Raw genomic sequence first — 12,774 nt, forward strand, 5'->3', positions numbered from 1 at the left:
TACAGAGATGCAAGCACACAGAAAAGCCCAGACAGCCTTCCTACTGGTCCAAGCTCACCAGCTCAATCATGTACTGGACTGGAGCTACAGTCAAACTCAGCCCCAGATGGGCTGCTTAAAAAAATTTCTCCTGGGTTGTCAAAGACCCAAAAAAAAAAATCACCCTGATGCACCTCACACAGAAATTACAGGGATAAAGAATCAACCTCCAAAGAAAACTAAGCAGTAGCCCTGTTTTCTGGGCTGGTTCATCCAGCATTCTGAGAGACAAGCCAGGCAGGCTGGCAGAGCCCAGGTCCTGCTCACCAGCAGTGTCACTTTTGATCACCTCCCTGCAGCCTGCTGGCCTAGATACTTACCCAAAATCTCTTTTGTAGTAGAAAATTACCAGGCACTGACACTGGTTTGGCTTTTTTTTTAAACTGGTGCTGCTGCACCTGCAGTGGCAGCATCCTGGGTGGGGTACCTATGGGAAGAGCCTCTCCAGGGGCCCTGTTCTAGGGCACAGGGTCATGCTCCTGGCTTTCTGAAGAGTGTGGGGAGTGGCCAGGGCTCCAGCAAGCTCCATCTGAGATGAATTTTAGTGAAGAGGGGCAGTTCCCATGGCTTTGTGCCAGCTGGGGCTGTCATAGCTGATGAGCCCCTGCGGCTCCTTGTTGTCCTCTCCAGGGACACCTCAGTGCTTTGGAGTTACTCCTGGAAGAACAGGCATTGCCTGTGAGCTCTCCCAAACCAAAACATCTGGTTCTCAGATCCTGTCCTGTAAAATAAGGATGATAAACACATCCCAACCTCACAAGGGTGTAGTGAGGAACATCCTACAGCCCTGGGAGCCATAGAGAAGCTCATAAACAAACAAACCTGCAGATGTGAAAGCCAAGCCAGGGAGAGGGCTGGGCCGGCACTGCTGCCACGTGCAAGGGAAAGGTCCAGCCCAAGAGAGGGGAAAAGCCCTTCCTGGGTATTTTACAAAGGCTTATCACAGTGTGCCTTTGGCCTGGAAGTACTGAAATACAGTATCTGTCTAGACTCTCCAGACAAAACCACCTACATTTCTATGTGCACATATGGGCACGTGTCTAAACAGGCTGAGGACTTGGCTGTACACAAACAAACAGCAATGGCACACACTGGACTGGCTGGCACCAGCATGAGGCTGCAGCCCAGCTTTGCCAGCACATTCCCACTGATTAGGCAGCCTGGGCCTCCACAGACACTTCCTGCCATTGCTGCATGGCACAGTAGAAATAGAAAGGAGAGCGCAAAATACAAAAACAAACACTTCTTTGACCTCTCTGGCCCCAAGGCTCCTCTCCTGAACTCAACAGGAAGCTAGAAACTGAGAAATTGGCTTGGGCATGATATTCCTCAAAAGCATTTGTTATGAGGGTGTGAAATATTTGGCAAGTTTTAAGGACAACAGAAGCAGATTGTTGGAATTTGTCAGAGCTGAAGTCATCGACATCTTCAACGTTTTTGCTGCACAGAGGGTCTCATCTTCAGGCAAAGCAAAGCACACAGCCTACTCCAGTGGGATCAGACTTCAAAGTCTCCAGGAGCAGCACCAGCCTTGGTGAAGCGCTCACTGAATGGGGCTGCAAACAGAACCCTGCTGCCGACCACTTCCACTGGCCTGGCACCAGCAGTGCCTCTGCCTGCTCCAAGAGCAGCCAGGCCACATCCCCCTCTGAGGGGACAGCTGCTGGCCCCAGCAGCACCTGCCTGGGGACCTGCAAGGGACAACTCAGCAGCACAAAGCACCAGAGCTGCTGCAGGACCAGCACATGTGAGTGAAGCAGAAGCCACATGCACTGGGGTGCTTTAGGCCACGGAATTACTGCAGCATTCTGCCCTCTCCCTACTGCTTTCCCTCTTGCTACTACTGCAACCTCTGTAATCATTTATATTTTCATTGGTGTAAATGATGGCATATTTTGCCCCAAATCACACCTGTCTGCTTGCCCCGTCTCAAGTTCTCACAGCATCCTGAACAAGCATGACCCTGCAGGTTAATGTGGCGTCCCAGACCTGTGGTGCCGATACGGTTTGCACCCAGAGCCCTCCACACAGCTCTGTGTAACCACAGGAGCTCACACAGAGGCTGCACGGGTCTCTGCAGGCATCCAACACGCTCAGGCCACAGGCAACAGCTAGAAGCTCTGGGATTTTCCTGACACAAGGGTTTTAGCCAAGTCCTATTCTGCCAAGATTGTGATAACATGAGGGCTTACTCTGGGCAAAGACTCTGGTAGGACATTGCCAACCCAGATTTACTGGATTTATCTGGTGTACATCATATCTTGGCCTTAGCTTCTGGCCACTCCTGCAAGCAGGAAAGCTGTAAGATTTGCTCTGGGGAGAGAGTGAAGCAGACAAGATCCTGGGTCCAGATGTCCCAGTTTTTTGAAACTGGTGTGTCCCATTAGCTCCTGTCCTACCTGCCACAGGGCAGCTGGGGGGCACTGAGAGAGGTGAACAGCTCCTGCAGCTCCAGCCTCATCCAATGCTGAACTCTGGCTTCCCTTCTGTAACTGAAAAGACAAGATTTTCTCATCACAGTGAACAGAAGGTCTCTCCTCTTCATCTGGTGCCTACTCAGAAAGTAGCAGCACAACACAAGCTGTTAACTTCGCTAATTTGGACAGAAACCATCAGATCCACAAGAGCACTGTGAGGCTTTAATGGTTCAAGTGGCCATTCCTTCACAGCCAACATCAATTTTTAGAAGTGCTGAGAAAGCTTTTGCAATGCCAGTGCCAGCACCCCCAGCTTGGCCTAGAGCAGCAGGTTTGGTGCCCTGTGATGCCCTTACCTGTTGCGGTGCTGCTGGCGGAGACCGGCAGTGCCAAACTTGGGCCCAGGAAGGTGCAGACAGCTGCTGGACACGAACGGTGGTGTCTTGCTCTCCAAACAGCTCAGGCCTGTCTGTGGAGTCTTGACCTGATTAGCTCTTCCAAAGCACAAAGCTGAACTTGAATCACAGCACAGAATATTTATCTTAGAGAAAACCTGAGTATGACCCTTTAAGACCTGCCATAAGAAAGCAAACACTTGGGGTTCTTTGAAACTCAGCTTAAAAGAGAGACTGTGGAAACAGTGGTGTTCTGCCAAAATACATGTGGGCTGTCAAGTTTACAAGATACTGTTACAACACACAATAAGAGAATGATTTGCTGTGTACAGTAACAAGCCACCGTTGTTAAACTCTGTTAAACAAAAATTAGACTTATTATCCATGCAATCATCTATGCAGAGTCATATGCACAATCACAACAGAGGGAAGACACACTTATTTCAAATATTTAAGCATTTTGCTATTTCCTTGAATTTGAAAAATATCCTTTAATTGCAAAAGGATACACATTCAGAAAGACCTCTGCTTCAGTCTGTCTTGTGCTTAGAGTCATTCTGTGGTCCCACTATCAAATGAAATACAGCAGATTATTTCAAAATCCCACAGCAAGTTACAAACCACACTGAGACGCCAAGGAAGCTGCAGAAATTCAAACTAATGGAAATGATCATACATATACAGCAACTAAAACCAAGAAGCAAAAATTATACACCAGTTAAAGGGCACTGCTGCAAAGAGACAGATGAATAATGTACAAAAAAGTGGATTTTTATGTGCAGATTGGTACTGTGAGACTGGCTTTTCCATTTTAAAATGACTGTAAGAGCTACTGTGAAGATTTCTTGTTTCTGAAGCATAACAAAGGCAATTTACAGAACTGTGTGGGCAATGCTGGGGCTGCTGGAACACAGTCAAAGAACCTTTGGCATCATAAGGTGTTACATAGAGCTTAAATGTAAACCAACTGTACTGGACAGACTCCTGACAGGTCTTTCTGAAATCATCCTTCTCAGTTCCTCTCAGTGTTTAGGGGCTGAGAAAAAATACTTAAACTGTACACTTAACTATAAGCTATACAATCATGAACGCTGGCACTAAAAATCATTCCCAACCTGCTGATATGAGTGCCATTTGCAACTGTAAAGTTTTGGTTATATCTCACCATAGTTATGCAACATGTGGAAAAAAATACACCGTTCAACATTCTGACACACAAATAAAATCCAGACACGGTCTATTAAAAATATTAAAGTAATCCTGTGCACAAGCTCCTTTTTTATATAGTTATATTTGTTATGCAGAAGAAATCACAGAGAGCTGAAATCTAATTACAGAAAACAATACAATTTGGGGTGAATTATAGGAGTACATTTCCCTTCCAAAGCTATTATAGCTCAATATATGCTCCCTCTATCAACTACAGTGCTGTCTCAGCAGCACTTCCAGCACTTCTTTCTTCCAGATTTTTATAGCATCACACCTCAGTACAACGTTCTGCTGCTGCTAAAAGATACACCACGGCATCTGCATATACAGGAACATCCACATCCTTGAATAATTCACTTGATATTAAAACCCATCTGCATCTTGTGATGGCTTCTGGTATGGGATTATTCCACTGCTATCACTCTTGGATTATTTGACAGTAACTGTTGAAGTAGGAGTAAAAGAATGGAATATCTTAAGGCAGTTCTAGCAAACAAAGACTTTTCACACTTAACTGTGTTTTCTGTATAATGATTTAAAATCCACTTCTGCATGCTTTAGCTATCAAATTACTTATTGACAGGACTACTCAAGTCATGTCATTGGAAATGTTCTCACTTCCTTTCTGGAGCCACACAGTAACTTGAGAGAGGTCCACTGCTGTTTAGATTTGTGAAGGTTTCTGTACTTCTTCTGTTCTTCCTTTGCATGAAGAATGAACAGCAGCAGCACCTTCAAGGAGGAATCACCTGGACACACAGACAGATACACAGACAACCCTACTGACAATGCCTGAAGTAGAAGAATGCAGTTTATCACACTTTTAGCAAGAACACAAGGCCACAGAATAAACTAAAAAAAAAAACTGTTTTATTGTGACATTTATGACATTGAACCCTTGTTGATATGAATGACTATGGGTACTCTTGACATGTTACAATATGTCATGGTGTAGGATGGCACTGATTGTCATCTGACTTTTGAGAATGTTTAATGGTCCCTACTGACCTCAGTGCATTTTGGCAAGTCACAGAAACTTTATCATCAGGTTTGTGTATACAGTTAACAAGTAGTTGGTCTTACAAGCACCATTACAAACCCTCACATTAAGGGTATTATTAATCTAGTTTACAAATGCTTCATTGATAAAAATAGCATGATTACAGTATACACACACTTAATTTACATGTAATGTATTATAGGCATAACTGAGATAAACTACTGAGCTAACTTTGGTTGATTGAAGTATTTAGACTGAATAATGGCAATTTTGGCTTCTAAGTTGTGTAAATATTACAGTGCATTTATAAATCTAGGTTGAAAATTTACTAGCACCAAATGGATATCATAAATGGCTGACCTAGTAAGTTGTAGTTGGAGAAGCGAAGTTTAAGAATTACAAAAATAGAGCTGTCCATCAGTTGAAAGCACATTCTTGTACCTCTGCTGAAATGATGACGTGTCTCAGCATCAGTGGCCAACTTCGAATGATAAAAGTCCCAGTTTTCAAGATTCAACATATCAAGGTAGCTCAGCTACACGTAAAAGCCTGAGAAAGTGGTAGTTTTGAGCTCATGTATTCATCCTGTACCTTGTTTATGTAATAGTATGATAGTGCTCGTTCATACAAATGTACTCATGTGAGATTGTACCTATGATATGGAGAATCTGATTGGGAGGAATATTCAGTCCTACCTATCTATCTTTGGTTTAATTATTTGGTCTTTGGTTGATGAATTAATGAAGCAATATCTGAATTTTCATTTTCAGGTTATCTCCCAGCTCACCACTGAGGTAGTCTTTGTCATGTTTCGCTTCAAGCTGGTTAAGTTCCTTCTTTTTATAGAGTGGAATACTACTGATTTGTAATGAATAATTTCCAGGCACTGGCTTCTTCTTTGTGAAATGAAGGTAACTTATCCCGTCCTTCTTATTGATTCTAAAGAAACCATCTTCATTTCCGGAGTCAATTAAATATCGGTTATGGTTTGTCAGTGTTGTGAGGGCAGGGAGCAGTTCCAGGATGCGATCTTTGTTACTGAGATCCGAGATATTGATGGAGAAGACTGCTGCTTTCTCAATATCCCAGCTGGCCAGACTGATTGGCGGCTCCAGCTCTTGCTGATCCTGCATAAGAACAAAGGATGTCAGTTGGCTTTGTCAGCGAGCGTTTCACACGTGCCTGTGTGTGTTTCTTGCCCAGCTCATTCATTACTAATTAAACGATTTTAAAGAGGAAGTTCTGTAACATCATCTGTCAAATCCACTATTATGGGCCTAGGACTCCTCAGGATCAAGTACAGAGTTTGTCACCACCCCTGTGTGGGTAAGAGGAGCTCGAGGCATGTACTGGAAGTTTCTGTGCATGGGCCTTGCTGCCTGACAGATGAAGCCCCTCCATGTTGGGAGCCTGTGACCAGCCTCCTACAAAGAGAGCAAACAAGGCACACTCCACCTCTCTGCCAGGGGAGCCACAGGCTGAGAGAACAACGTGTGAAGGAGAGCAGGGTCTGTGAGGGAGCCACAGCATTTCAATGGGATTTTCTGCTTTGCAAGATTCGTTTGGTTTAAGTGTGGAGACACGGCAGCCTGCAGGTACAGCAGAGTGCTGGAAAAGCGGCCTCACTCTGCACCTCTGACTGGATGGTAACATTCCAGGCAGCAGCACATTAGCTGAAACATTTTCATCTGGAAAGCAAGCAAAGCTCTACATCACCTCTGAGACAAAAACACTACCTGACATTCAAAACCAGCTTTGGCCTACTTCAGGGTGTAGATTTTTCCTGAGATACTGTCTCTTGGCACACCTCCTTTTGAGTCCAGCTTTCACAAGACAGCCACAAACTCTCTCCCCCAGAAAGGGTCAATTACCTCTGCTTCACTTGCAGTTTCATTAGTGCTCCTGCGCTTCCTTCCTCTCTTGGGATAGCCATTGATCTTACATTCATAACAAGCTTCTGGAGAGAGGGAGTTGTCATCTACTTCTCCACTGAGTGAAAGCTCTTGTCCTTGACCTCTGCCTAGCCCCACTCCAGAAACACAGTGTCTGAGGAAGGAAGAAATTCAAAATTAACTCCAGCGAGACACAGATCTTATCAAAAGCTGAATTTGGGGGACTGAAAGTACAAATAATTAAGCAATTATGTTGCATTCATTTCCTAGGAAAATTTTCTGCTAAAGTCAACAGACAAAATTCTCACTGAATCACAATGAGGCCACTCTTATTTCAAGAATCTGCCTTCATGGGTTTTTGCCCAAGAGAGACCTGCCAACATTTAACAGTCTTAAAAACACAGGCTTAAGCTCTGAGTTGTTGTTAGCAGTTTCTGTTTTCCAGCCTGGAACACATTTAAAGAGACCAATTTTTAACAACTGCTGAAAAATCTGAAAAGTGAGGTCTTTCATAATGCATCCCAAAGCTTTTAGTCACTTACAAAATTTAAGCCATGATCTTTCTGCTTTCCATTTGGGTTGCTTGGTCCTATATGATGCCCAGCCCTAACACTCCCATTGGGGCAAGGGAAAATTGCTTTTCTTGTTAAAGCAGACATTAAAAAAATATTAATTTGAAACACAGAAGAATATGGAAGATACAAGAACATGAGAACATACAGAGTTGTTATTCCAACCAGCAGGTAAAACCACTTGTATAATATAATTTCTTTTTGCAGCTGGTAGGGGGTGTTATTATTAATGTTTTATTTGTTGTTTCTTCTTTAAGGAGACAAGTGAATCACAGCAAAGAGTGTGAGCTCCCAACTGACAAGCTCAGAGGACTTGGAAGGCTGCTGGCGTGTGCAGGAGAGGTGGAAGCAGTAGCTTGAAATAGAAGGATTGCACCTGGTAGCCCTGACCAAATTTCAGTTTCAAGCATTAAAACCCACCCTTTCCATGGTTACTTTTCCCCACCCACCCTCCCCTGCAGATCTCCAAAATCAGTAGGTGCACCCAGCTCTGGAGCGCCTTCCCAATCCTATCCCTCTTTAATTGCTGACAATCCCCCTGGTTCTGCTGCTCCGCACTGCAAAGAAAGGAGTAGGCTATGACCCCTTGGTATCTGTTAGTTTAGAACGAGAATCCCTTACCCTTGTCCTATTCTGAAGTAGCCAGGTGGACATCCACAGACGTAGCCACCTTCAGTGTTTGAGCAACCGTAACTGCATGGGGCTTGTGCAGAACCGCATTCATTGATATCTTGGCAACCTCCACTAAACTGCTCATACTGAAATCCGGTAGGGCACATACATTTATAGCTTCCCAAAGTATTGTGGCAGGATGCTCCTCCACAAATGTGTGCACTGAGACATTCGTTTTCATCTGGAAAAGAAGCAGAATATACCACATTAACTTTTATCCTCAGGTACAGTCCAGCCTTCCCCTTGCACAGGTCATGAACATTAGCTGAATGTGCTGCCACTGCAGATGGACGCAGAGAACCGGGCTTGTCCTCCCCCTTGGCTGGGGCAGTGGTCCCTGGGAGATGACTACAACCACAAAACAGCAACATTGAGGCTACTCTACAGAAGATGTTTCATACCATGTCAGCTCATACTCTGGAGAGCAGAGAAACAGAGGAGGTAGCTTTTTTCCCCAGAAATAACTGAGAAGAATAAAACTTTGTGCAGCAAACAATCTGGTCAAGTAATCTCTTGTTCATAGTGCTATTCAACATTAAAGGAAAAAGAGTAAAGAATCAAGCTCTGACACCTTCTCCAGGCATTGAAAATTCCTCCCTACACAGTCACATTTAAATATTAGATATAGGTAAGGTACGGGAACAAGGAGTAAAGTAAAAATAAAAGCAGCTGTAGATACAAAAGACTGCTACCTTCTGAACCAGTCCTTTTCCAAACTTCCCAAGGGTGGCACTGTAGGAGTTTGAGGTCAGTTCAGGTTTATTTGCTGAAAATGGCTACTATTTGAAATGAAGCTGGTCTGATTATTATTGTCTGATGTGGCAAATTGCTTCAAAAAGTTCTGAATATTATTGTTCCCCATTTTCTGTGATAAATACCTATGTACATTGTGGGTGTGTGCACACATAAGCAACTCCATTTGGGAAGTACAGAGCAGCATCTCTGACCTCAATATCCAGGTTACAGGAGAATAAGTACTAAGTCAGAGCATTATTGTCTTTTTCCAAACAATATGGCTCTTTGTTCTTTGTTTAAAAGTAATGTTTTTGCTTCTTGCAGCCTGATTCACGATGTGGTGCACTGTGGAAGTGCCTGAGCAGGGGATGCAGTCATAGACAGCACAAGACATGGGAGGAACCAAAGCATTCTTCAGTGATTATCTAAATGTGTTGCAGCAACATAAAAAAAATCCCTGAACGATTCATTAAATAAGCTAAAAAAGACACAAACTGTTTGGAGAGTTGGGATTGCCAAGGAATATGAAGGCATTGTCACGGAAAAACCTCATACATGGATTCTTCCCTGCGGTACACCCAGGAGATCCAGACAAGTATCCTAAGAATATACAGTTACAGACAGTACAACGTGAACACGTGGAGACCACAAGGTACTAAAACCTGAGGCTGAATCCTGTGTTCCCAGAGCCTGCAGGGGTTTGCCATTAACTCAGAGTGATGTTTCAGTATTTGTCACACCTCACAGCAATTATACCAACATCGTAAGTGCTTGTTTGGGCCACAGGAAGTTACTGCACCAAAAGCAGATTCACTCCACAGCAGCAAGGAAGGGGATACTAATGAGGTTAATTCCCATATTTTGGGTTACTGTTGGAAGAAAAAAATATGAAGAAAAGAAAAAAAAAGTTTTGGGACCCTCAAGACTCTACACAAGCTGTGCTGTCAGGCATGAGCCTTGCTCTCCTGTGCTCTGTAACACACAGCTCTGTCATGCTCAGCTTCAGCAGGAAGGAGAAATGCCATGAGGACACAGGGACCCAAACCTTCCCTGCAGCTTTGGATTTCTGCCTGGACTGCCCCATGTCCAAGAAGGTGGAAGTGCTGGCTGAGTCTTGCCCCAGCTGTGGCTCTCAGAAGAATTCTCCCTGGTGAAGTTTCTGATGGACCAGCATTTCTGGTGCCAAGGCTGAAGCCTTTCTTTCAGTGGGGCAAATACTCAGTGCTTGTGTATTTTGAAACTGGTATTCTCTGGATAAATCTAAACAGTAGTCCAGGCTCAAAAGCTGGAATACCAGTGTACACCTGATTTGGAAATACACTTAGTTAAATGCTTTCACCCAGGAAGACCTGGAAACAGGCAAGATGTTTCACAAAACTCAGTGCTGCACTTCTTCAGATTCCAGTGTCCTCCAGCAGCCAGATGTGACAGTGCTGGTTTGTTGGGGGTTTTTTAATCCTCCTGCAGATTAAATTCTAATTTAACCCTAAACTCTGCTAATTTAATTAACATTCAAAAGCCCCACATGTTTGTGTTCCCTCCTTGTTCCCTGTATGTTACAGGCACAGAGTGCTACAGCAAAGCAAATCTCACTGCAAGGACTGCATATAATGTCAAGAGGTTTGGTAAGCACAGTTACAAGCAGAGACCTCCCTGGAGCACCACTGTGATAACAAGGCAAGGCATCTTTATGTTTTTGAAAGCAAAGAAAGCCAAACAAAAAGTTATAAAGCCCTTTGTTCTCAAAGAGGTCATCAAACATCTCTCTGGGTATCCACACAAGACTAGCTTGCATGAAGTCCATTAAATGTGATGAAAACTGCACATAACTCTCACTAGAGGAAAAATGATTCCTGTTTCTCTTGTTTGAATATGCTGCATACTACACTGCTGAAACAGAGGCTTTTCCCATGACTGCTGCACAGGCAGCCCCATCTATGGGGCTCAGAGACTTGGGATAGCAACAAAGTTTGGATAGGGAAGAAATAGGCATTTAATTCACCAGTGTATTTACTTATTAACATAAACTTATGAGCACCAGCATTTGTTAATTATAACCAGATTTGCCCTGTAAGCCCTCACTCTAAACTGCATCCCAAAGCTTCAAGGAAGCATCTTTAGACAGACAGCTGCAGGTTTGCTCAAATATGACAAATTGTTAATTCTGTACAGAGGAAGGGCTTAAACACAGCAGCCTTCCTGTAGGTGCTGTAAGAATGACAAAAGCACAGATCAAGTAGGATTTTAATGGAATTTGAAATGCTTGGGGCCAGAAGTTGAATTTTACAATTTAACAATCCGAACTTGTAGTTCTGAGAGTGCCAGGCTCAATCCACCATCCACTCTTAGACAGGACCTTTATCCAAGCACAGACCATCGCAGCGCTGAGTAAGATATCCTTTGTACAGACCACAAAATACACAAGTAACACGGGTTTCCTCAAAGTCAGTACAACCTCTAGCACCCTCAAGGAGAGCTTTGTGCTTAAACACTTCTTGAACCAGGACATGGGCTACTGGGTGCTTCATACCCACTCTGCCTTCACAGCAGAACACACTTGTAATGAAACTCTGTTAACTTATGAAATTATAATCAGAAAAATAAAGTACAGCAAACTGCACCACTGCCCTTCACTTCTTGCTGCTAACAAAGCTAACATGCATTTTAATGTATGAATTTACAAAAGTGACTTGCCAACACATTGGTTCCACTGGTAATGCTGGAGATATCCTTGTGGGCAGCTGCACCTGTATCCTCCAATTATATTTTGACAGCCATGCTGACACCGGTGGTTTCCATCACATTCATCAACATCTAAAAGGGTGAGACACACTCTGAGTTTTGGGAGAAGCTCAAATTATGCTGAATTTGGAAAACATGTTACAAATAATCATATATATTAATTTATCATATATATAGGTATATTTCAGGATCTTCCAAACACCTGACCACTTTGGGCCCTTCAGGTTTGGATTTGTGGCTCCACATCAAGTTACATAGGGCTGAAAACCATGGAAAGCTCACATTCAGCCACAATTTCAGTTTTTGCATTCTGCTGTGGAGCAATCAGCAGAAAGCCATTTGTATATGGGATCCCTAATGCTTTCCTAAGGGTCCCAGCTCCACAGCAGACAGACCCTTGCTTTTACCCAGGCATCCAACCCAGAAATCCCAGGATATCTCTTTCAAAACAACCCAAACTCTGTCCCAGGACAAGGCTCTGAGGACCCAGAGGAGTAAGTCTACAGCCCTTGAACTCTCTCTTTAGCAGGTCACCTTGGAAATGCAAGACTTCCTGTCCTTGATGAATCCCTCAGAAATCCCTGTAGGATTCAGAAGTTCACTGAATTTACGACACTTAAACTAAAACATTCCAGGCTACGTCTCCTCAGAAAATATCTATCCATGTCTTCAGAATCCCAAAACATACCCATTTTTCTGGCCCATGGAGAGAAACACTGCCTTGTTGCTGAATTTCTGTACTCCCCCCCACCCCCTTCAACCTACACACGCTTACTTCTGTAGGTTTTGGCGCTTACTCCATAGGTCCTTCCTTGGACAACAATATGGCTGAAAGAAGATTAAGGAAGCAAGAGAAAGCCAAGTTAAATGCACTGTGTTGTACCCACCTTCACAGCTCTGCCCAGTTTGATCAAGTGAGAAGCCACGTTGACACTCACAAACAAAACTTCCTGGAGTATTCTGGCAAATGCCCTTTGCACCACAAAGATTGATCTCAGTAGCACACTCGTTGTTGTCTGAGGGAAACCAAAGCTCAGTGTTAGCTTGTAGTTGTCATTTCAAAGCTGATCTTTTGGCCACACTAATGATGGAGAAGGTAAA

General features: G+C 43.7%; 1 protein-coding gene and 1 long non-coding RNA gene across 3 annotated transcripts in view; one reads left to right on the forward strand and one right to left on the reverse strand.

The window, feature by feature from the left end:
- Nucleotides 1-4,908: 4,908 nt before the first annotated feature.
- The window catches only part of FBN1 (fibrillin 1), a 145,040-nt gene continuing 137,174 nt past the window's right edge, over nucleotides 4,909-12,774 (reverse strand). Inside the window, exons 62-66 of the mRNA XM_039557878.1 lie at nucleotides 12,561-12,689; nucleotides 11,626-11,745; nucleotides 8,146-8,377; nucleotides 6,932-7,106; nucleotides 4,909-6,187 (exon numbers count right to left, since the gene is read on the reverse strand). Of these exons, the coding sequence (XP_039413812.1) occupies nucleotides 5,798-6,187; nucleotides 6,932-7,106; nucleotides 8,146-8,377; nucleotides 11,626-11,745; nucleotides 12,561-12,689 (1,046 nt within the window). The 3' untranslated portion in view covers nucleotides 4,909-5,797. The remainder of the gene's footprint in view (nucleotides 6,188-6,931; nucleotides 7,107-8,145; nucleotides 8,378-11,625; nucleotides 11,746-12,560; nucleotides 12,690-12,774) is intronic.
- On the forward strand, nucleotides 6,185-11,387 carry LOC120410553. 2 transcript variants are annotated; one of them, XR_005602808.1, is made up of 3 exons: nucleotides 6,185-7,695; nucleotides 7,782-8,637; nucleotides 9,256-11,387. It is a non-coding gene; the product is annotated as an uncharacterized LOC120410553 (long non-coding RNA). The 2 variants fall into 2 exon arrangements; XR_005602807.1 differs by having other exon boundaries at nucleotides 7,782-7,903; nucleotides 8,421-11,387.

The sequence above is a fragment of the Corvus cornix genome, chromosome 10 (genome assembly GCF_000738735.6).
Source record: "Corvus cornix cornix isolate S_Up_H32 chromosome 10, ASM73873v5, whole genome shotgun sequence".
Taxonomy (NCBI): domain Eukaryota; kingdom Metazoa; phylum Chordata; class Aves; order Passeriformes; family Corvidae; genus Corvus; species Corvus cornix.